General features: G+C 37.2%; 1 protein-coding gene across 1 annotated transcript; it reads left to right on the plus strand.

The window, feature by feature from the left end:
* Window positions 1-1,086: 1,086 nt before the first annotated feature.
* On the plus strand, window positions 1,087-24,179 carry LOC103508368 (vacuolar protein sorting-associated protein 26B-like). Its single transcript, XM_026822739.1, has 7 exons — window positions 1,087-1,305; window positions 1,862-2,005; window positions 3,837-4,069; window positions 5,358-5,387; window positions 8,988-9,382; window positions 12,046-12,293; window positions 23,340-24,179. The coding sequence occupies exons 1-7, from the start codon at window positions 1,303-1,305 to the stop codon at window positions 23,550-23,552; spliced, it is 1,266 nt and encodes a 421-aa protein (XP_026678540.1). The 5' UTR covers window positions 1,087-1,302; the 3' UTR covers window positions 23,553-24,179.
* The last annotated feature ends 1,856 nt before the right edge of the window (window positions 24,180-26,035 follow it).

Here is a 26,035-nt window from a genome sequence, read left to right on the forward strand (position 1 = left end):
AAAAGAATAGATACGCCTTAAGACTTGAAGTAATGAGAAAGCGATTCCGAGTCAAAATCTTTTTTTTATGTACGAACGTACTCTAACTAGCCAGCCTTTTTTACTTTCTATTACATATTTCCGTTCTTTCTTTCAACCTTTTTCAACCATTCCAAAAATGCCAGAAACACGTGGTACCCCAGACGGTAACTCGACCAGATATCAATCACGCGCAATGTTGCTTAACTTTTGTGATCCGTTGTGAAGTAGGGTGAATGTACCAGTAGTCGACTTTACACCAGTAGTCGATCACTCGGTCATGTTTAGTTAATTTTAAGCTATAAACGTATATCCTATTTAATTTCTGATAAAATTTTTTGAATATTCGTGTTGTTTTGATACTACTGTAAAAAAAGGCGCCAAATTCAAATTTTTCTTCATTATAAAAAATCATTTTGAAAAAAAAAATTCGGTGTGTTTTTGGAATTTGCAGAGGGAGGATGTGTTTTGTGCAGTTTCAAGACACGATCTTGGCAAAGAGTTTTTTCTCGATTCCCGTTATGTAAAGTGTTCAAAGTGTGTGTAAAGTGAAAATATAAGGTGTGAACTTCATTTTAAACTTCACTTTTCATTGGTAAGTGTATTATTTAATCATTTATTAAGTAATTAATTATTGATCAACATTAAAAACAGGTTTTTTCCACATTTTCAAAAGTCGATCACTTTTGATCATCATTATAACCAGTGGTTTCAATTCTCGACCGAACTTTGATTTGATCGAAACATGGTAATTCCATAAACGATCAGTCTGATCGACTACTAATACATGGTGTTTTTATATTCGATAATTCCTGGGAAATAATATCGAGGTTCACCTTCATTAGAATACCGTACTGAGGATATTTCGGTGGTTTAAAGCATTCCCGTGGTTCTGGAGTCTCCACAAAGACTGCCAGCACATTTTTTACAGCAATAAACTGATAAAATCTTGTAAACGGTGCCTTGAAAATTGGGCTTCACTTTACGATGTTCAGTCTGAATCCACTGCTTGTAAAACCTCCTTGTACAAACCAAAGAGGTTCGTATCAGTGACGTAACGAGAATCATGTTTATTTTTGAAGTTTCGGGTTTTTTGGGGCAAAAGGTAGGGTCCTATCCGACTTTTTTGTCAATCTTTTTTTATTAATTTCCTTTCTTATCTCTTATCAGATTTATCGGTGATCGGTGTAGTTATGCTTTTGCTTCATAAATAGTGCTTTATCGTTTTAGTTCAGTAAAGTTGAGCATTTTGTCTTTCAAAGCGTAGGTTTCCAGCTCTCAGCCATGGTAAGTTATGAAGTTATTTTTGTCGAACTCAGAAGAGTTCTGTTGCTGTCTTATCAATCAGTAAGATCTACTGTTAAATCTCACAGGAACAAACAATTGAATCACCTACCTAGGTACAACATGTCAATCTTGTACATTGTTTGTTTCATGACATGAGTGACCCTATTTTTTGTGGAACACAGATCAGTAGGTGTTCTACGTTAGTACCACATAAACTAAACACCCCTTTTCTTCAGCTTGGAATCTAAGAGGTATAGGTACACTTACAAAATTATACGTCCAAAATGATAAGATCCTACCCATGTGTCTTGGTCATGATATGTAAAGATACCTTCTAAATAATATAATCCTAAACCAATATTAGGTGTACCTAAAATTGAAAAGATGATCCTAGGTATCCAACAAACACACTGAAAGGTTATTTTTATTTTAACTTGGACATCAAGTTTGTAAAAAAAAAAATCTCATTTTAAAATAATTACTGCATCTAGTTTTGGGTACCTACATTTTTTATATGATAGAGCTTATCCAATGTAAATTTTGTATTATTTTCCAGAGTTTCTTTGGGTTTGGTCAGAGTGCAGACATTGAAATTAAATTGGATGGAACCGACACAAGGAAGTTGGCTGATATCAAGTCAGATGATGGAAAGAAAGAAAGGTTCTATTTGTATTATGATGGAGAAAGTGTCACTGGACAGGTAAGGAAAAAAATAAACAACCAACTAAACAATAAAAGCATAGCAGTGGGAAAAAAGGTAGCAAACACTTTCATTGTTTACTTATTCATGTTGGCATTTGGCAGTATAAAAATATTGGGTACTTGTGCAGAAGTCATGTCTATGGAATATTGCTAACAAAGGAACTGGCACAAACAAGCAGTGACCAGTGTTATTATAGGGTTAGGTTAAATACAAAAAGGAGCATTTCTTTTCCACGGATGTGACTTCTGCATAATTACCAAATATTGCTAGAAATATTCTGGATAGTTATTTAGGGTATTTTTTTTTTTTTTTTTTAGGTTTGTTTTTCAAAATGCTATAAAAGAAATGCTATTTGAGGTATGGTCATGATTTTTTCTTTATTTGAAAGGTAATTGTTTGCCATTTAGTGTTTGAACTCTGAATAAAATTTTGGGTAAATGGGCGCTGTGGATAGATCTAATGAAACTCAGTGTAGAAAATCCAATTTTTGACCACTTTTTCCATAATCTGAAGCTGTATATCTGCAAAAACGGTGTATGATGTCTTCCAAGTGCTCCAAAGTTTATTTTTTTATCACCATAAACTAATGATTTTACACATATCCCAAAAGAAAATCCTCCAAAGGTGTCAAATCACACGATTGAGGGAGGGAAATTAGGAAGGAAATTTAGCAAAATTATGTGCTAACAAAACAAAAAATTAAACCAAATGTTTCACATCTTTTGAGTTTTTTCTTTATTTGAAAGGTAATTGTTTGCCATTTAGTGTTTGAACTCTAAATAAAATTTTGGGTAAATGGGCGCTGTGGATAGATCAAATGAAACTCAGTGTAGAAAATCCAATTTTTGATCACTTTTTCCATAATCTGAAGCTGTATATCTGCAAAAAAGGTGTATGATGTCTTCCAAGTGCTCCAAAGTTTATTTTTTATCACCATAAACTAATGATTTTACACATATCCCGAAAGAAAATCCTCCAAAGGTGTCAAATCACATGATTGAGGGAGGGAAATTAGGAAGGACATTTAGCAAAATTATGTGCTAACAAAACAAATTAAACCAAATGTTTCACATCTTTTGAGCTATTGGAGGGGCCCATATAACCCATAAGTATTCAAACACTAAATGGCATACTTTTAGCTTTCCAATAAACAAAACATCATGACTCATGACCATACTTCAAATACTATAATTATGTCTAATAACCCATAAGTATTTAAACACTAAATGGCAATGGCATACTTTTAGCTTTCCAATAAACAAAACATCATGACTCATGACCATACTTCAAATACTATGTCTTTATAGCAATAGCAGTTTAATTATGTCTTTATAGCAGTTTAAAAAACAAACCTCTAAAAAAAACACCCTATATAAGGCCTGGGACTACAGATTCTGATAAGTGGGTATCCAGGCAATCCCATTATAATTGTGTTAGGTACATTCTTATCTAAAAATCTGGTATCTCGCAGTCCCCAAGTCCTAAATCAATCGGACTACCTACCTACCTATAAACTCCGTTCCACCTACCTTGCGCTCAGTTCATTAGCTTTGCCGCCACAATACTTTAACGCATTATGCCAATGAACAAAAAAAAAACACACCCTATATAAGGCCTGGGACTACAGATTCTGATAGTTTCTTTTTGTCTGTGAGTATGCATCACACTGAAACAAGTATGCTCAGATTTGAAGAAGTGATTAAATTGAGCTGTTCAAACTAATCCGTTTTCTTTTTGTCTGTGAGTATGCATCACACTGAAACAAGTATGCTCAGATTTGAAGAAGTGATTAAATTGAGCTGTTCAAACTAATCCTTTTTTGTTCCAGGTGAATATTGTGTTGAAAAAACATGGCAGTAAACTAGAACATCAAGGTATCAAAATAGAATTTATTGGACAGATAGAATTGTACTATGACCGAGGGAACCATCATGAGTTTGTGTCATTAGTGAAAGAATTAGCCCGACCCGGAGAGCTCATACAGAACACAACCTACAAGTTTGAATTTCTAAATGTTGAAAAACCCTATGAATCTTATACAGGATCAAATGTTAGACTGAGGTAAGATTTGAAGCAGAAAAAAATAGGACTTTTTTTTTTATTTGACCAAAAAAATCTTGGTCAATGCTGACTTTTTTATGTGAAAAATAAAAGGAAGAAATGTTCAACTTGGTTACTGACCAAAGAGGACCAGGTTTTTTCTTGGTTAAAATTTTTGATCATTTTTTTTTTCAATGTTTTCTTATGGCCAAAAAATTAAAATCTAGGGAAAATGCCTTTTTCCTTTATGTGAACAAAAAATTGGATTTTCAGAGCATAAAAAGTGACTAGAAAATCTTGGTCAACAAAAAAAGTGACTAGAAAATCTTTTTGGTCACATAAAAAAATAAGAAAAAAAAAGAAAAAACATTATTTCTTGAATTTTTACTGAGAGGTTAGCTTTCCGTTAGAATTAGAAAAATAATGTCCCTACAACTGATTCGTCCATAACAACCTCTAGGTATTTAGTTTGAACCTGCTGTTCAATTCAAATCTATTAACTACTTCCTATCCTCTTCCAATGCTTCTGCTCACTTCCTAACATTCAATTCAATTATTTAGAGTCTACAGGGTGTATCAAAAATTCCAATACCTTTACACAATTCTTATTAATATTGTAGCCATTGAATCATTTCTCCCCCTATTTATCAGTTTGGATGTTGTTGTTGTTTTTTTTTAACCTTTTTACCTTTAAACCTGTTTCTTATCACTTTGAAATGATAGTCAAGCAACATTTTGTGTGATTCGTATGTACGACCATCTGAGATAATTTGTGCTGTTGGCTATTTGAGGAGCTCTGAGCCTTGTTAGGACAATTGAGTTGGTTGAAATTCAAGCATAAAAGTCAATGACCTAAAGAGCGGGCTAATCTTTTTATATTTAGGAAAAATGAAGATTATTCCAAAGGAAGCCCATCTCATATTGGAAGTGAAACAAACCTACAAACCCTCTAATAGACTCTCTATCATTGTCATAGATTTTTTTTTTTTTTTTTTTTTTTTTTTTTTGCAGGTGACTACGCGCTAAAGTTGTGCCTCTACACTTCAAATGTGAGACAAGCCTTTATTGTTTTTTTTTTTTTTAACCTTTTTACCTTTAAACCTGTTTCTTATCACTTTGAATTGATAGTCAAGCAACATTTTGTGTGGTTCGTATGTACGACCATCTGAGATAATTTGTGCTGTTGGCTATTTGAGGAGCTCTGAGCCTTGTTAGGACAATTGAGTTGGTTGAAATTCAAGCATAAAAGTTCGTTCCGGGAAAAGCGTATAAACCCTGTATTACTGAATTTTTCTTTTTTCGCCTTCAGGTATTTACTCCGAGTAACCTTGGTCCGGAGGTAATGTTATTAAATGAATTGCCATAGACCTGAGCTGTTTTCTCCTCAGTCGACACAAACTGTCTTGGAAGGGTATGTAGTCCCCGATCATTCGAACGGGGAGCTTGAATCAAGTTATCTCTCGTGAAAAATCTTCCCCATGATTAATTCGAGAAACATGATGTTATTAAATGAATTGCTATAGAAAAGAGTTTTTAGCTCCGAAATAACCACTGCACACTGGAATAAGAATAGTTTTTTCAGGAAGTAGAATTTAAAACAAAATAGCATTAACATTATTTTCCAAGCCTGATCAATGATATTTGTACTTTGCCCTATTGTCTTAGAATGGAGGCATTAATAAATTGTACCTACCTAACATGAACTTTTTTTTACGAAGAGAGATGTCCGTGTTTGCTGTCTCATGTTGACATGAAGTTTGGGGTTATTTTTGTACGATTTACAATCTCCTGTTGGATCATTTGAGTCGTATTTTTCCTTTCGGAATTTTCCCTCTTTTGAAGCTTACCCTCTTTTGGTGTGATAGCGCATGTACTAAACAACTAAACCATAGGAAATCCAAGATGACGCGCCTTCAAAATCGTTTCCTCAAGGAAAATACAACTTTGATTGGCCCAAAAGAATTTTTTCAACCTTCTTGGCTCAACATTCAGTTTAATTCTTTTAAAGACCAAGCACAAGGCCTTACGATGGTTGACTGCGGTTCAGGACGAGCCAGCCAATTTAACATGGCTAGAACTAGAGACCGGTGTATAGCAGATATAAAAAGATATCTTTTCTTTATTCTGCTATCGCCATTCGGCGAAAGCTAACGCTAAAGCCGCTAAAACAACAACAACAGTTTCGTCTGCGTTTAAGATACCATCACGTCACGTCACGTGTTATGAGGAGTCAGAAAGATGTAGTTCAAAGTTTTTCCATAATATTGTAGGTAATTTCGTTTAGGGACAGCCACACCACCATCATGTCACATGAAGTCATGGGGACTATCGGGAGTCAGAAAGATGTAGTTCAAAGTTTTTCCATAATATTGTAGGTAATTTCGTATTTCAAGTATCGTTTCGTTAGAACTCTGCGTGTCGTAAGTTGTGGTAAATGAGGCTGGTGGTGGTGGCGGAGGTATGAGTCCTGGGAAATAATATCGAGGTTCACCTTCATTAGAATACCGTACTGAGGATATTTCGGTGGTTTAAAGCATTCCCGTGGTTCTGGAGTCTCCACAAAGACTGCCAGCACATTTTTTACAGCAATGCAAATGCAGCTTCTGGGGATCATATGGTTTCAAGTTTCGTTTCGTTACGTTAGAACCCTGAGTGTCGTAAGTTGTGGTAAATGAGGTTGGTGGTACCGTACTGAGGATATTTCGGTGGTTTAAAGCATTCCCGTGGTTCTGGAGTCTCCACAAAGACTGCCAGCACATTTTTTACAGCAATAAACTGATAAAATCTTGTAAACGGTGCCTTAAAAATTGGGCTTCACTTTACGATGTTCAGTCTGAATCCACTGCTTGTGAAACCTCCTTGTACAAACCAAAGAGGTTCGTATCAGTGACGTAACGAGAATCATGTTTATTTTTGAAGTTTCGGGTTTTTTGGGGCAAGAAAATTGGGCTTCACTTTACGATGTTCAGTCTGAATCCACTGCTTGTAAAACCTCCTTGTACAAACCAAAGAGGTTCGTATCAGTGACGTAACGAGAATCATGTTTATTTTTGAAGTTTCGGGTTTTTTGGGGCAAAAGGTAGGGTCCTATCCGACTTTTTTGTCAATCTTTTTTTATTAATTTCCTTTCTTATCTCTTATCAGATTTATCGGTGATCGGTGTAGTTATGCTTTTGCTTCATAAATAGTGCTTTATCGTTTTAGTTCAGTAAAGTTGAGCATTTTGTCTTTCAAAGCGTAGGTTTCCAGCTCTCAGCCATGGTAAGTTATGAAGTTATTTTTGTCGAACTCAGAAGAGTTCTGTTGCTGTCTTATCAATCAGTAAGATCTACTGTTAAATCTCACAGGAACAAACAATTGAATCACCTACCTAGGTACAACATGTCAATCTTGTACATTGTTTGTTTCATGACATGAGTGACCCTATTTTTTGTGGAACACAGATCAGTAGGTGTTCTACGTTAGTACCACATATACTAAACACCCCTTTTCTTCAGCTTGGGATCTAAGAGGTATAGGTACACTTACCAAATTATCCGTCCAAAATGATAAGATCCAACCCATGTGTCTTGGTCATGATATGTAAAGATACCTTCTAAATAATATAATCCTAAACCAATATTAGGTGTACCTAAAATTGAAAAGACACAGATCAGTAGGTGTTCTACGTTAGTACCACATAAACTATAAACACCCCTTTTCTTCAGCTTGGGATCTAAGAGGTATATATAGGTACACTTACCAAATTATCCGTCCAAAATGATAAGATCCAACCCATGTGTTTTGGTCATGATATGTAAACCAAAAGTTTTTTTTGAAAATAAGATTCTCAACCGCTGCACCGGCTAGAGTCCACCGGTTGATGAACACTGGTGGATTGGTGGATTAAGTTTGTAAAAAAATCTCATTTTAAAATAATTACTGCATCTAGTTTTGGGTACCTACATTTTTTATATGATAGAGCTTATCCAATGTAAATTTTGGGTTTCTTAAGAGCCGAAATGGGGATAAAGTGGGGACTGAAATGGGACGAGGGAGGGATAGAAATGGCAATGTTGGGGACTCAGCAAGCAAAAACTTTTGGCTCCTATCCAAAGAAACCGTACCTTGACATCTCTGCCCTATTTATTCCACCACTTTTTTTATTGCTTTCTTCTCCTCTTCAGGTCCTGTTCCCGTTTGTGTAATATTGGTCCACGTGTGAAAATCCAGACAGAAAACAATATTGGCTTTCGAATATTAGAAAGAAAGCCAGCCGTTCAGTAAATCTGCCCCGGGCGGGAATCGAACCCGTGGCCTAGCGCTTACAAGGCAGACGCGTTACCAACCAAGCTAACTAGGCTGGCTTTGAAATGGACATTTTCTCCTACGATTTTTACTTTCCAACTTTCTATATTTCTCCTCTGAAGTTTTTCGTTTGCAATATGAGTGTCAACTTTTGTGATTTTGTTTTCTAACTTAGAGGCCCGAAGAGTACCCTCCCTCCCACCTCTCTTTCTCTCTCTTCATGGTGAGATTTCGCCATTTCTTTCTGTCCTAGATTGGAGAGAGATATATTGAGAAAGACTTAGAGGAGGATGGAAGATATATATTATGTATTTTACATGTGTGCTGACGCTGAGTATATTATGTAGAATAGGGAGAAAGAGAGAGAGAGAAGAGTTTTTTAGGTTTGTGTCTTGGTATTTCGCTGCGGAATTTCACAATCAGGATTTTCTCATCTAAAAATAGGTAAGTATAATATACCAACCTTATGTACATAATACCTACCTAGGTATATAGGTGCCTAAAAAAATCTCGTAAGAATATCTGCACTGCCCCAAACTAACTTCCCAACTTTAGAGAGAGAGAGAAAGAGAGAGAGTAAGGGAGAGAGAGAGAGAGAGAGAGAGAGAGACGTGTTATCATATCCGTAACCCATTCATCACCGTTGACCCAGAAAAACAACCGCCATGTTTATTCCGAACCCCCCGATATTGAAAATGAGTTTTCCATCGCTGAACAACAATAACAACCATCATCATAACAACAACAATCATAACAGCATGAACAACAAAAACAACAACAACAACAACATGGATAGGGATAGCAGAAACAACGAGAACAACAACAACAATCATAACAACAACAACAACACCACCAATAGGGATAGTAGAAACAACGAGAACAACACCACCAATAGGGATAGCAGAAACAACGAGAACAACAACAACAATCATAACAATAACAACAATAATAACATGAACAAGGGCAACAACAACAATAACATGAACAACAAGGAGGACAAGTTGGAGATAAATGGAGAAAAATTGAACAACCCTAACAACACTGCGAGTGAATTAACATAACCATTTCTATGATAGATTTATACAGGGTGTCCACACAAATTTGTTTGAACGGAAACGAGATTTCTACCTGATAAAGCTCTTAGGTCGTATACCTATCTCTAACGACAATAAAATTACCCAACCATCGATGTTGTTGCGGATCGGCCCGAAACCGAAGAGAGAAGGCAGACGGGATAAGAGAAAGCTATAGCCGTATCGAGAACGAACCCCATCTGTTTAGCACAACACCTAATAATAATGTTAGACCTTTTTCAAAGCAATTTTGAAGACACCCGGGAAACGATATTAAACAAAAAACAATTTTCAAAGTCATCCCATAATATCTCGGGTGGATAGACTTCCAATCCCAGCTCAACACAATTATCTGATGGGACAAAACTTTATGAATTATGACTATGGGTCCTAGGAATGGGACTGTAGGTCATAGGAATGGGACTATAAGTCATAGGAATGGGACTGCAGGTCATAGGAATGGGACTATAAGTCATAGGAATGGGACTGTAGGTCATAGGAATGGGACTATAAGTCATAGGAATGGGACTATGAGTAGTCCATAGGAAGAGAGCTATGGGTGATCTATATTAGGTAGGGGTTGTGTTGTGTCATTTGAAGTTGTTTTATATTTTTGGGAAGTTGATTGGAATTTTTGGGTTGATTGGAATTTTTATTATTCAGGCCAAGCAGTTCAGAAATCCGGATGTAGATGTAAAAGAAGCAAACAAGGATAATATTGGTAGAGTTTATGTACCTATACGGTATAGTGTGACTTCTGTGACCATCCACAAGCATTCAAAAAAAGAAGAAGACGAGGAAGAGGAAGAAGAAAAAGAAGAAGCAGGAGAAGGAGAAGTAGACCCCAATAGAAAACACCCAATAGAGTCAATAGACCATCACAATAGAAAGGGAACAAACTCAAACAAGCCAAAGAAATTCATCACATGATCCACATTACAAGACAATATAAATGCAGACAAAAAGAAATACCCACTCTGGACAGCAATCAACAAAAATGCCACCACCAAAACGGAGAAAAAAAAAGCATTCAAAAGAACTCTACATTTGCCCAATACCACCAAACAATAGAGAAAAGAGAAGAGCAAACAATGAAAAACCAAGCGAAGATGTGCGTGAAATTGAAGGAAATTATCCCAAACAGATAAGGTTCGTTCTCGGAACGGCTGGCTTTCTTCTATCCTGTCTTCCTTCTCTCTTCGTTTCCGATTCCGAAAGGCAAACACCCGTTTCCTAAAGCAAGAGAGTCATCAGCCAGTTTCTTTCTCAGAATTTCCTTCATTATTAGTATTATTGACGTCAAGATCTTTGTCAAGAAGCGATATGGATGTGCCATAAAGACGTCGCGTCGTATAATGAAAAATAATTCCATTTCAAATATTTCAATATCTTATGAATAACATTGTGTTTCGAGTTTTCACCCCTCGAAAGAGATTGTTTGAACATTTTAAAAGCTAAGACAATTGGAGAGTTAACCCTTTGAGTCTTGCGTGTCTCCTTTGAAGGTCATTCTCATCAAAAGGCACTTCTGTTTAGTTTAACCCACTGAAAATATTTCTTGTCCTTCGTGGGACATCTCTTAGGGCGTTAACATAGACTTCTATTAAAACAGACGTTGGAATTTAATGGAGACGGTCCTAACCTAAAGAGAATCTTGTTATTAATGGTTCGATTTACATTTCTTCTTCTTGTTTTACTTTCTTCCTTTTTTCTTCATTATTTTATGTTTTTGTTTTGCGAGTGTGCTAATGCTACTCTGGACTGTTTCTTTTCTTTTAAAAGTTTATTTTTATCAATATTTTAATGATGACTGACGGAAGATTTTTTAACAATGTTTTAATGTTTAATCTATGTGTTGTATATTTTATTCCAAAATTGGCTAGTTTAAATCAAGTTGATTACTTTTTCCATATCGAAATTAAATTGGTCTAATAATTACCTATCTATCTGTATTTAATAGTTTAGACCGCGAGGGTAAGTAAAGAAAATCCCGTCACATTGGGATATTTACATTAACCCTTTCACCCCCGACTTATTTTAGGACCTGAGTCTTTAATTTTTTCTGATCAGGTATTATTATTTGGGCTATAAATCAGGACTCTACAAAGTTTCATGGTCTCCTAGGACTACTGAACAAAATTCGATTGGGCTATAAATCAGGACTCTACAAAGTTTCATGGTCTCCTAGGACTACTGAACAAAATTCGATGTGGAGACAAAACCAGACAAGTAAGCCAAGTGAATTTTACTTACATCTTAGATCACAAAAGAAACGTCTGAAAAGCACTGAGAAGAGAACATTTGGGCTATAAATCAGGACTCGACAAAGTTTCATGGTCTCCTAGGACTACTGAACAAAATTCGATGGGGAGACAAAACCAGACAAGTAAGCCAAGTGAATTTTACTGACATCTTAGATCACAAAAGAAACGTCTGAAAAGCACTGAGAAGAGAACTTAATTTTTGTCGATAGGTCTAGGCTCTAGGATGATATATCCCACTTTCAAAAATAATGATTCTGTGGGACGTATTGTCCCTTTAGGGGTGAAAGGAAGCCCATTTTTTCCAAATGATATATCCCACTTTCAAAAATAATGATTCTGTGGGACGTATTGTCCCTTTAGGGGTGAAAGGAAGCCCATTTTTTCCAACCCATTTCCTGTTCGATTCCAGGACCGAACGTATTCAATGAGAACGAGACCATTGCCAAGTACGAGATCATGGACGGAGCCCCGGTGCGCGGGGAGAGTATTCCAATCCGTGTGTTTCTGGCGGGTTACGACCTGGCCCCCACGATGCGAGACATCAACAAGAAGTTCTCCGTCAAATATTTCCTCAACCTGGTGCTCATGGACGAGGAAGACAGACGCTACTTCAAGCAACAGGTAGATTACAATATCTCTCGTTGCAGTTCTGAGACGACTTCTTCATATTTATCTTCCTTTGAAAAAAAAAAAAAAAAAAATCACAATATGTATTGACTGATAGCAATGATAGTGTACAAGAAGACGTAGATAACTTCAAACTCTTAATTTTCCTCAAACACTATATTCCTAACTACGTCCTCAAATATTTCTATTCCAAACTCTTAACTTTCCTCAAACACTATATTCCTAACTACGCCCTCAAATATTTCTAATCCAAACTCTTGACTTTCCTCAAACACTATATTCCTAACTACGTCCTCAAATATTTCTATTCCAAACTCTTAACTTTCCTCAAACACTATATTCCTAACTTGGAAGAAACTAATTTCTATAATATTTTGAGTTACCTACCTATTTCCAAACATTACACCTGTCGCTTTCTCAAATTTTGGTGGTTTTAAAGAAAATTTGAACTTTTTAAATGTAAAAATCTCGTCAATCATGTGTGTTATCAGAAAAAATAATAAAAATTGCTCTCAAATTCGAAGAAGCAAAAAAAAAAAAAAAAAAAAAAAAAACGCGGAATTTTTGGAACCTCCTTATCTCGTCTTCCTTCTCTTCGACTTTGGGACGATAAGACCTTAGCAGTTACATCTTCCTCTATCAAACCTCTTGAAAAAAAAGCTTATGTCACAATAGTTATTACAATCCACAATAGTAATGCAGTAGTGAGCATAATACGTATACGGGCAGTAGGTATTGTATTGATAGAATGACTTAGCCGCAATGCTGATAAAATATTGGAGGAGGAAGAGAAGAAGAAGAAGAAGATAGGAAGAGGAGGAGATGGAGGAAAAGAGGAAGAAGAAGGAGAAAGATTAAAATAAGAAAAACTTCAGGGGGAGGAAGAAAAAGAATAGAACAAATGAAGGATAGAAATAGGTACTATAAGATTTTTTGGGAGAAGGAATAAAGAGGAATAGAGAAAAGAAATGGGAGGTGCGGAACTAGGACAAAGAAGAAAAAAATAGAAGAGGGAGGAGAGAAAGAGAATGAAAACGTGTAAGAATTTGGAGAAGGAGAAAGAAAACAAGAAACAAAGAAATGGGAGGAAAGACAGAAACAAAATTAATAAAAGAATAAAATGTAATAATAAAAAAAAGAATACAGAGAGAAACACAAAGAATAAGAAGGAAAAAGGGAGAGATATGAAGAAAAAAGATAGGAGAAATAATAATAATAAAAAAAATCGGAGAAGAAGGAGAAAAAATCGGAAGAAGATAAATGAAAAGAGACAATAAGAGAAGAAGAAAAAGAGATGAGAAAGAAAGGGGATAAAAGGAAGGTCGGAGAGCGAGAGAGAGAGAGAGAGAGAGAGAGAGAGAGAGAGAGGAGTGTCCTCAAAGACTTCTATTTCAACATTTTTCAACTTTCTCCAAACACTATTCCCAACTCCATCTTCCTCATTATATCGCGTTCTTGAAAAGCATGACATAACTCCAAACATTCCAACGAGTATACAGAACACTTCCAACGCCACCATCCATGAGGAATATATTAAAAAGAGGAAGAGAAGGAGGAGGAGGAGAAAGAGGAGGAAGGAAGAGGAGGAGATAAATGAGAAAGGCTAAGAGGAGGAGAACGAATACGGGAGAGATGGATGAGAAAAACTGAAATGAAGAGAAGGAAAAGGGGGACATGGATAAGAAAGACCAAAAGAAGAAGAAGAAGAAGAAGAAGAAGAGGAGAAGGAGGTGGAGGAACAGAATGACGAGAGAAAAAAGCGATGGAGAAAATAAAGAATGGATGTTTGAAAAATCAAGAATGTGAAATGGTTGAGGAAAATATCTTACCTCTGAACAGTCAGAAGAGAAGTTATTTGATTAGTGATCGAATCGGCTCCGAAAATGATATTTAAAAAAGACTTAAAGATCTGACTTTGTCGGAAAAATGGAATCGGTTGATCGGACTTGTAGCTCAACGGAGAGGAGATCTTATGGTCCCGAAATCAAAGAATGGAGGACAGGATAGAAAGCCAGCCCTCCTGAGGACGAACTTTAACGAATCGAATCCACTACCTAGCGCTTACAATAATTGTAATTATTACAAGGTATAATCGCGGTACCCTCCAACCTAGGCAAGCACCTAGCAGAAATTGGGTCTTTTTTTGGCTCCAAATGAGTTCAGAGGGCTTTAAGATCAGCCTATTTTTATTCCAAATGTTCCTCCCACCATTTCGACCCTAGAATAAAGAAATGGAGGGTCATTAAAATAAAATAATACACAAAGTCTGACATTATTATGACTTAGTGGTGGATGAAGTATGAAGATAAGACACTGAGAGATGACAGGGCAGTGGCGGAGGGTAGGGAAGGAAAAGTCAGGGTATCGGGTTCGATGCCCAGAATCGACAAAAGAAAATAATACTTAGTACCTACCTACCTATTCCAATTGTACCTACTACCAACCTCTGTGGTGCAGTGGTTAGCACGGTGGGCTTTGAACCTGGAGGTTGGTTGTTCGAGTCAAAGCAAAGTCATGAAATTTAGCGTAGTGTATTAAGTGGGGAACGACATTTGTGACAAGCAGTTATGCTTAACACAGGTAAAATTCCTGTTTCAATTGCACCTATAAAATGGAAAGTACATACTAGGTAATTGTGTATTTTCAGTTCTTACCCAGCTAATAAGGGACATACTACGGAATGGGCATTTGGACATGCTAGGAAACAGACGCTTTTTTACCTATCCCAATGTAGTAGGTAAATGTTTAATCACCACAAAAAAAAAAGAAAAAAAAGAAGAAGGCTGTGTGGTGAAACAAAAGGCAGGTTTAATTTTCTTTTCTTTTTGTGCTCTACCTGTCTCTCCACTACTGCTCTTCTAAAAATCTACAAATCCACCACTGGTTTTCTAAAAGGACAAAGATAGAGAGACAGCAATAAAGACAGAGCAAGAAGACCACCATCTAAACTTTTAAATGCTAGATATTTAAGAACTAACATTCCTGTAGTTAAAGATAGATTGAGAACCAAACCTGTACCTTATAACTCATTCTCTCTCTCTCTCTCATTATTATGTCAATTTTGGTTGGTTTATCGAAACATGTCTGGTGTTATGGAGTGTGAACATCATTAACGAAGCATGATACTGATTCTTAATGTTCTATTTATAATCTAAACTAGTGGAAAGCCAGGCCTTGTTAGCTTGAACCGAATCTGCCTGCGTTAGTCCCTACCTATATATGTACGTACCTACCTACATATTATATATACAACCTTTCCTGTGTTCCTAGAGCTTATGTAGTATTTTTTCCTATAATTAGCTATCAAAGACATAAATCTGGAAAGTGCCTCAAAAAAAAAAAAAAAAAAAAAAAGGCTTACTAAATACTTATTGCCAAGAATTTATTGATGAAACAGATAATAGATTGATTAAAAAACAAATTAAAGAAAGTTTAGTTAGAAATTCCTAGTTATATACCTACGTACCTATTCAAAACATATTTACCTACATATTGTTAGTTGTATTTTCATTATTATTTTCCTATTATTATTATTTTTTTTTATTTAAATAATTAGAAAGAAGAAGAAAATAAAACATGATGAAGGTAATGGAAGAGGAGAAGGAAGAGGAAGAGGAGGAGGAGAAGGATCTCAGAAGAAATTGAATTAATTTCATTTATTATGGCAAAGAATGGCACCGGACATCTTCTGTCCACGTTCATTGATGGTGAAAGTTGCGGAAAGTAGATGATATCATTTGCTGAGAACTCATTCTGTAGCTTCAAGAGGTTTGATAGAGGGAACTGTAACTGCTAACGTCTTGAGAGGAAGAAGAAATCGAAAAGAGAAGGAAGACAGGATAGGAGAAAGCCAGCCGTTGCGAGAACGAACAATATCCGTTCAGGATAAAATCCGCCCCGGGCGGGAATCGAATCCGCGGCCTAATGCATACAAGACAGACGCGTTACCAACCAAGCTAACTAGGCTGGCAAGCTTTTCCCTAATGTCTCCCTGTATGTAGGTACGTTCTTGAGTACTTTTAGGGAATTTTGTTTTGACTTTCTCATTAATTTCTTCCTTTTCAAGAATTAAGATTGAAATTGTATTAGGGTGTGCACCCGCTCTCATGAGAACGTTTAGGGTGCACCGAGGTACTGAAGAGTGCACTCAGAGGAAATGAGCAAGATGGAGATGGAGCAAGATGTTGGAAAAAAAAAAAAACGTATTCACCTCATAGGTCAGAACTGAGAAAAAATAGAAAATAAAATGATGATAGGGAAGGAGAAAGAGGAGGAGGAGAAGGAGGAGGAGGAGAAGGAGGAGAAGAAGGAGGAGGAGGAGAAGGAGACCAAGGAAGATGAGAAAAAGAGGATAACATATGGGGGCAAAAAGAAGAGACAAAACAGTATTCAAATCGCTCTCCTGAAAAGCTTGAAATTCGTAGAGAGCGCTCTTTTCTCACAAATGAGCGATAAATTTACCACGTCGATAGATGGCCGGTCGACTATGTGTGGAGTTGTGGACACACCTTCAGAGTCAGAAGCAGCCAGTAGATGTAGTCATGTAGGTACAATAGGGCTGATTGAGAGGCTGACGAAAAACGTCGAGCCCGGCTGTACACGGGAAAAGGCGAAGAAGAAGAAGAAGAAGAAGAAGAAGAAAAAGAAGAGGAAGCAGAAGAAGAAACAGAAGAAGAATAAGAAGCAGAAGCAGAAGAAGAAGCAGAATAAGAAGAAGAAGAAGCAGAAGAAGAAGAACAAGGAGAAGAAGAAGAATGGTACGATAATGTAATTGACAAAATAGAGGGTGGAAGGGAAAGAAAGAGAAGGAAATTGAATGAGGTTGGCGAAAATTAGACCAAAGAATAAAAGTAAAGAGCGAGAAATACCGGTGAACTCCATATCGGTTAAATGGAGCATGAACGAAGATAGGTATGTAGAGAAAATAGAGAACACGACAGCGTTGAGGAGATGAAAAAGAAATGGAGGAGAAAGAAGAGGGTGGAATAAACTGTGGGGAAAAAAGTAGTCGAAGAAGAAACAGAAGAAGAAGTGTACACGCAGAAAAGAAAAAAAAGGTAAAGAAGAATAAGAAAGAACACATGAAGGTAAATTAATTCAAGGAAATTCTATTAAGATAAAGGAAAAAAATTGGAGGTGAAGAAGATGGGACGGAGAGGAAAAGGAAGAGTGAAAAATTTACAAGCGGAAGAGAAGGTGGAGAAGAAGGAAGAGGATGAAGAAGAGAAAGTGGAGAAGGAGGGGGATGGAATATACAATAAGAAGAAATGAAATGGGAAGTGTGAGAATAAGTGAAGGAGAAAACAAGTAAAATAGAAAAGATGAAGGAGAAGAAGTAGAAAGAAAAGAAGAGAAGAAGAGGGGTAGTGTAGGGCAAGAAAGAGGAGGAGGAGAAAGAAGAAAAGGATGGAGAAGAAAAAGAAAAATGGAAAACAAGGAACATAAAGAATGAGAAGAAAAAGAAGAAGTGTGGAAGAAGATTAAGAAGGAAAGGCGAAGGAGGAGGAGGAGAAGGAAGGAAAAGAGGAGAAGGAAGAGGAAATAAGATGGAGTGGATAGAATAATTTCCACATGTCAAGAAAGAAGAAAACGAATTGCGAAAAAAGAAGAGGAATTCAATATGGATGAGAAAAAGGAAACGACTAAAAGGAAAAGGAGAAGGAGGTGAAGAAGGAGAGGGGAGGAATATAAAAGTAAAAAGATTCAGGAAATGGGTAATTTTTCTAATTCTCTTTTAGTTTTAACCATCTGCGGCTTTTGTATAGACGGGGATTTCTGTCTGGAAAAAGCCTTTGTCATCATTTTAGATAAACCTTATTATGACAGTCCCCCAGTCGTGCATCCATTTTTACTTTCCTTATCCTATAGGAAGGAAAGTAATGTAATCGGGTCAAATTTTCGATGGTTAGTTTTTAATGCCAAAACTCGTTTTGAGGTCCCTTTCAGCCATTGGTCCGTGTGTGTGTGTCTGTCTGTCTGTCTGTTGTAACAATCACAATAAAATAAAATTGAATTGAATTTGAATTGAATTAAACAAAATATCTCGAGAACGGTAAGCGCTAGAGACTTGAAATTTGGTATGTAGCTATCAAATGTGACAAGGATTCGACACGAAACTTTTGGTTAAGACCGGTGCAACGGTTGGCGGCATTTTACCGCTTTTTGGCGGTTTTCGGTGTAATTTATTTCCCCCCCTTTTAACATTGTCCTAAGTATTACAGGGTTTATACGCGACCTAGAAAACATGGAATAGTCATTTTATTAATCTATCTTACTGGTTTTTAAGTATCTACGCCCCTAATTTTCTGCGAAATTCATGGAAATTCTCTGGAAAAGTCATGGGATTTCATTCCGGGAAAAGCGTATAAACCCTGTATTACTGAATTTTTCTTTTTTCGCCTTCAGGTATTTACTCCGAGTAACCTTGGTCCGGAGGTAGACAAGCCTTTATTGTTTTTTTCCCCCTTTTAACATTGTCCTAAGTATTAGAGGGTTTATACGCGACCTAGAAAACATGGAATAGTCATTTATTAATCTATCTTACTTTTTAAGTATCTACGCCCCTAATTTTCTGCGAAATTCATGGAAATTCTCTGGAAAAGCCATGGGATTTCATTCCGGGAAAAGCGTATAAACCCTGTATTAAGTACTGAATTTTTCTTTTTTCGCCTTCAGGTATTTACTCCGAGTAACCTTGGTCCGGAGGTTATCAGACCTGATCAAAGAGCTCGACATTATCGTTCACACGCTATCCTCCTATCCTGAAATGAACAGCCCCATCAAGATGGAAGTGGGAATTGAAGACTGTCTGCACATCGAGTTTGAATATAACAAATGCAAGTGAGTATCGTCTGCGTGGTCTGGCTAGGGGACGTTAAACAGAGTGTAGACTAACGTCTGGCTGTGGGAGTGTGGGATTCTAAACAGGGAGGAGAACAGCTAACCCTAACCAGCCTAGCGAGCTGGCAGTTCTTCAAAGGGTTCTCTCTGCTCTTAAAGACCAAGCACAAGTCCTTACGATGGTTGACTGCGGTTCAGGACGAGCCAGCCAATTTAACATGGCTAGAGCTAGAGGACCATCACCCCGTTGTGTAGCAGATACGTCAGAAAGATGTAGTTCAAAGTTTTTCCATAATATTGTAGGTAATTTCGTTTAGGGACAGCCACACTACCATCATGTCACATGAAGTCTTAAAGACCAAGCTCAAGTCCTTACGATGGTTGACTGCGGTTCAGGACAAGCCAGCCAATTTAACATGGCTAGAGCTAGAGACCATCACCCCGGTGTATAGCAGATACAAAAAGATATCTTTTCTTTATTCTTATCGCCATTCGGCGAAAGCTAAAGCTGCGAAAACAACAACAACAGTTTCGTCTGCGTGTAAGATACCATCACGTCACGTCACGTGTTATGAGGAGTCAGAAAGATGTAGTTCAAAGTTTTTCCATAATATTGTAGGTAATTTCGTTTAGGGACAGCCACACTACCATCATGTCACATGAAGTCATGGGGACTATCGGGAGTCAGAAAGATGTAGTTCAAAGTTTTTCCATAATATTGTAGGTAATTTCGTTTAGGGACAGCCACACTACCATCATGTCACATGAAGTCATGGGGACTATCGGGAGTCAGAAAGATGTAGTTCAAAGTTTTTCCATAATATTGTTTAATTTCGTCCAGGACAGCCACATTACCATCACGTCACTTGACGTGAATTGACATGAAACCTTGGACCTTGGTTAGACTATGGGGGTAGAGGAGTCAGAAAGATGTAGTTCAAAGTTTTTCTATAATATTGTTTAATTTCGTCCAGGACAGCCACACTACCATCATGTCACATGAAGTCATGGGGACTATGAGGAGTCAGAAAGATGTAGTTCAAAGTTTTTCCATAATATTGTAGGTAATTTCGTCCAGGACAGCCACATTACCATCACGTCACTTGACGTGAATTGACATGAAACCTTGGACCTTGGTTAGACTATGGGGGTAAAGAAATTTTTCAGGTCTATTCTACATGCTTAGATCTTTGTTGGGCTCTTTTGCAAAAGACCTTTCTGACCTCTGACCGACAGCTTGTTTTCTAACTTGAACAATGTTTCTGCTCCCTCGCCAGATATCACCTGAAAGAGCGCAACGTATGCAAAAGACCTTTCTGACCTCTGACCGACAGCTTGTTTTCTAACTTGAACAATGTTTCTGCTCCCTCGCCAGATATCACCTGAAAGAACGCAACGTATGCAAAAGACCTTTCTGACCTCTGACCGACAGCTTGTTTTCTAACTTGAACAATGTGTCTGCTCCCTCGCCAGATATCACCTGAAAGACGTCATCGTAGGCAAAATCTATTTCCTTCTGGTCCGAATCAAAATCAAGCACATGGAACCTGAAAGACGTCATCGTAGGCAAAATCTATTTCCTTCTGGTCCGAATCAAAATCAAGCACATGGAAATTGCCATCATCAAACGAGAGACCACGGGTACAGGTATTTTCCTTTCTTTGTATTAACACCCTCCCTCCCTCCCTTCTCCTCTGATTCAGTCAATGAAAAACTTCATTTTATTAATATTTATTAGCAAAGAAAAACTCGAGTGGAGAATGAATTAGAATACTTTGCTATAATTCTCCAGTTTTATTGCTACTTGACAAAGTATCCCGTTTGGAAAATATTTTTAAATAAAAACTTGCCTCGGTGACGTAGTGGGCACGACGCTCGCCTGGTAAACAGGAGGGGTTCGATCCGAGCCGAGGCATAGAATTTCAAACTCAGTTATTTGAGAAATTGAGTTATAAAGGAGCTTTAAGGGTGAGGAAACGCTTATTTTTTCGAAATATTTTTAGGAAAAAAATAACCTGGCTTTAAGTGGCTTGGTTCTCCTGAAAGAGCTCTTCCACCTAACCACTGATTTTATTCTATCACTGTGAGCCATTTGGGTATTTTTTGGATTTTCATTGGTCTGAACAGAGTTACTAATACTTTGGTTGTGGTGCATTCTTCTTACCCTTTCTGTATTAACCCACAGCCCCATCTCCAAACCCTTGCACTTACGTTACGGTGTGTTTTATACTAACCCTTTGACCTATGATCCTCTTGAGTAGGGTCACATAGACTTCTATTAAAACAGACGTTGGAATTTAATGGAGACGGTCCTAACGTAAAGAGAATCTTGTTATTAAATTAATGGTTCGATTTACATTTCTTCTTCTTGTTTTACTTTCTTCCTTTTTTCTTCATTATTTTATGTTTTTGTTTTGCGAGTGTGCTAATGCTACTCTGGACTGTTTCTTTTCTTTTAAAAGTTTATTTTTATCAATATTTTAATGATGACTGACGGAAGATTTTTTAACAATGTTTTAATGTTTAATCTATGTGTTGTATATTTTATTCCAAAATTGGCTAGTTTAAATCAAGTTGATTACTTTTTCCATATCGAAATTAAATTGGTCTAATATTTACCTACCTATCTGTATTTAATAGTTTAGACCGCGAGGGTAAGTAAAGAAAATCCTGTCACATTGGGATATTTACTTTAACCCTTTCCCTATGTGTTGTATATTTTATTCCAAAATTGGCTAGTTTAAATCAAGTTGATTACTTTTTCCATATCGAAATTGAATTGGTCTAATAATTACCTACCTATCTGTATTTAATAGTTTAGACCGCGAGGGTAAGTAAAGAAAATCCTGTCACATTGGGATATTTACTTTAACCCTTTCACCTTCCTCGGTGGTGTAGTGGTCAAGGCGCTCGCCTGGTAAATAGGAGGGCGTGGGTTCAATCCCAGCCGAGGTATGGAATTTTATCCTCAGTTGAGTCAAGTCAGAAGTCATTATTTCCTGGACTAAGGCTGATAAATAAGTCTACACTCTACAAGTGGGAGAAGTTGAACAACCTCGAGTTACTGGACTAAGGTTGAGTGAAGTCAGAAGTCATTATTTCCTGGACTAAGGCTGAGAATTCTACAAGTGGGAGAAGTTGAACAACCTCGAGTTACTGGACTAAGGTGGTTAACAGGATCAAGAGTGCTGCTATGTTGTCGACAGTAAAATTTAGTCCCCTGTCACTTGATAGATATTTTAATTTCGAGAAAGACCGCTCAACGTCTGCCGACGACACGGGGCATATTTCCTTCCTTGTCAAAGTCCTGCTGCTGTCCAGAATGTATGTTTGAGATCTTTTTCACATCCTGCCAGCCACAGTTTCTTTCAAGGACAGTGGGACTATAAACAGGGAGGAGAACAGCTAAACTTAACCAACCTAGCTAGGTGGTAGCTTTTCAAAGGGTTCTCTGCGCTTTTAAAGAATAAGCACAAGTCCTCACTATGGTTGGCTGCGGTTCAGGATAAGCCAAAATAAAAAAAAAAAAGATACAACAATAAAAAAAAAACGATTTTTTTTTTTGTAAAAGATGAGTGTTTCACCGCCGTTTTTGGGACCATAAACAGGGAGGAGAACAGCTAAACTTAACCAACCTAGCTAGGTGGCAGCTTTTCAAAGGGTTCTCTTCGCTTTTAAAGAATAAGCACAAGTCCTCACTATGGTTGGCTGCGGTTCAGGATAAGCCAAAGTAAAAAAAAAAAATAAGTAAAAGTTGATGTAAAAGTTGAGTGTTTGTTTCACCGCTGTTTTCTATTTCGTATCAACGAAAGAACTGCTACATTAGACGCATGTGGTCTTCTGTATCGTAACATGCCCATTCCGCAGTATGCCTCATCAGATGGGCGAGAAGAGACACAATACTTCCCATTTAACCTTGCTATTTCTTTCGTAAGGGAGATTTCAGGCTGGTCTGCTCCCTATTTAAAGTCCCCCAGCCGAATAATGACCAATATATACATTTTGACCTAAATTAAAAATCCTCTCTCTTCCCCGGACAGGAAATCACGCTGTGGCGGAAAGGCGAGAAGTCTCACAAGGGCGGGGTGAGCGTGTCCCATTCGCCTCACCTTCCCCGGACAGGAAATCACGCTGTGGCGGAAAGGCGAGAAGTCTCACAAGGGCGGGGTGAGCGTGTCCCATTCGCCTCTCCCCGGACAGGAAATCACGCTGTGGCGGAAAGGCGAGAAGTCTCACAAGGGCGGGGTGAGCGTGTCCCATTCGCCTCACGTTCCCCGACACCTGGTATCGGGGGAAGGGGGCCCCAAAGGCTCCGAGCCCCCGCGAGAAGAACCCGTGGCGCCCCCTACCGACAGTATGCGGAGGGAAGGAGAGAGCCAGTCACCCACCTCGTCCAATCCGGGTAGTGATTGATAGCACAACTGTCTTGGAAGGGGATGTAGTCCCCGATCATTCGAACAGGGGGGCTTGAATCAAGTTATCCCTCGTGAAAAATCTTCCACATGATTAATTCGAGAAACATGATGTTATTAAATGAATTGCTATAGAAAAGAGTTTTTAGCTCCGAAATGACCACTGCACACTGGAATAAGAATAGTTTTGTCAGGAAGTAGAATTTAAAACAAAATAGCATTAACATTATTTTCCAAGTCTGATCAATGATATTTGTACTTTGCCCCATTGTCTTAGAATGGAGGCATTAATAAATTGTACCTACCTAACATGAACTTTTTTTACGAAGAGAGATGTCAGTGTTTGCTGTCTCATGTTGACATGAAGTTTGGAGTTATTTTTGAACGATTTACAATCTCCTGTTGGATCATTTGAGTCGTATTTTTCCTTTCGGAATTTTCCCTCTTCTGAAGCTTACCCTCTTTTGGTGTGATAGCGCATGTACTAAACAACTAAACCATAGGAAATCCAAGATGACGCGCCATCAAAATCGTTTCCTCAAGGAAAATACAACTTTGACTGGCCCAAAAGACTTTTTTCAACCTTCTTGGCTCAACATTCAGTTTAATTCTTTCTCACTCTTGCACCAACGCAACCGAGTTTTTGCAACCAAAGTTAGCGTCCCGTTAACTGAACTTTTTAACGTTATTTGACGAAAACTCGTTTCTGCACATAAACCAGTTCTCGTCAAATAAGAGTTCAATTAATGGGACGCTAATTTTGCTTGCAAAAACCCTCTACAAAGTCAACATGAAACTGTGGACCCGGCCGTGAGAGTGGTATTGTCATTCGAGTGATTTAACGTTATTTGACGAAAACTCGTTTCTGCACATAAACCAGTTCTCGTCAAATAAGAGTTCAATTAACGGGACGCTAATTTTGCTTGCAAAAACCCTCTACAAAGTCAACATGAAACTGTGGACCCGGCCGTGAGAGTGGTATTGTCATTCGAGTGTGTATGCAAACTCTTAACACAAAGTACTCACTAGACATATATTTATATCTTAATTTAAATAAATTATTACCCATGGAAATGTACATAGCAGAAGTATATTTATAAAATATATGTATTGTAAATTATTCCAACTGCTCTCTTTTTTTTTATTTTTCTTATAAATTTCTTTCTTACAAAGGGTAGGTTTTTCCACTAACTTACTGTTAAGGTCTGCTCACATTAATCTTACCCAGCCCTGGGGGGGGGTCTGGAAACAACAGCATGCGTTTGCCCAGATGGCCACTCATCCAGATACCAACCGTGCGTAAAATTGCTTAACTTCAGTGATCCATGCGGATCTGGTGCAATGCAATATTGAATGCACCAGTGGTGCATTCAATATGCTATCACTACTGGCAAATTTAATCTTACACACAAATGCACACAGCAGACTGAAGTAAAATATTAAATGAGGTACATATAAAGAAAACCATGAAATATACTGAACACTACAGAAAAGTTAATGACCGAAAGATGAGAATTATTAATTTATTATAATACAAGGGTTAAATTGAAATCTCATTTTTTATAACACACATATTATGTTTCATGTACAGTAAAATATAAAATAGCAAATTTATTTTTCTTATAAATTTCTTTCTTACAAAGGGTAGGTTTTTCCACTAACTTACTGTAAAGGTCTGCTCACATTAATCTTACCCAGCCCTGGGGGGGGGGTCTGGAAACAACAGCATGCGTTTGCCCAGATGGCCACTCATCCAGATACCAACCGTGCGTAAAATCGCTTAACTTCAGTGATCCATGCGGATCTGGTGATTCTGGTGCAATGCAATATTGAATGCACCAAGTGGTGCATTCAATATGCTATCACTACTGGCAAATTTAATCTTACACACAAATGCACACAGCAGACTGAAGTAAAATATTAAATGAGATAGGGACGAAAAAATTGCCTTATAAGCAGAGACAACCAAATGTCATATTGTCATGACATCATGCTATTTAGTCATATTTTAGCTTTTTTTCGGAAAAGGTCATAAAATGCCAAAAAATTCTAAAAGGTCATAAAAAAGGTCATATTCAGAGACAACCAAATGTCATATTGTCATGACATCATATATTATTTAGTCATATTTTAGCTTTTTTTTCGGAAAAGGTCATAAAATGCCATATTTTAAGCATTCCGAGCGGTTCCCGTTTTTTATTATTATTATTTAAATAACATGTGTTATGAAATATACTGAACACTACAGAAACGTGAGAATTATTAATTTATTATAATCAGAGACAACCAAATGTCATATTGTCATGACATCATGCTATTTAGTCATATTTTAGCTTTTTTTCGGAAAAGGTCATAAAATACAAGGGTTAAATTGAAATCTCATTTTTTATAACACACATATTAAGTTTCATGTACAGTAAAATATAAAATAGCAAATTTTAAATTACACGACACATTATTTACAAAATGGTTCCAAAGTATACC

The sequence above is a fragment of the Diaphorina citri genome, unplaced genomic scaffold (assembly GCF_000475195.1).
Source record: "Diaphorina citri unplaced genomic scaffold, Diaci psyllid genome assembly version 1.1 scaffold19, whole genome shotgun sequence".
Taxonomy (NCBI): Eukaryota; Metazoa; Arthropoda; class Insecta; order Hemiptera; family Psyllidae; genus Diaphorina; species Diaphorina citri.

Bases quoted from the DNA above. Each gene is read 5' to 3' on its own strand.
- LOC103508368 (XM_026822739.1), top strand. The intron at 2,006-3,836 runs GTAAGGAAAAAA...TTTTTGTTCCAG, and splicing joins GAGAAAGTGTCACTGGACAG to GTGAATATTGTGTTGAAAAA. The intron at 5,388-8,987 runs GTAATGTTATTA...CCGTTGACCCAG, and splicing joins CGAGTAACCTTGGTCCGGAG to AAAAACAACCGCCATGTTTA.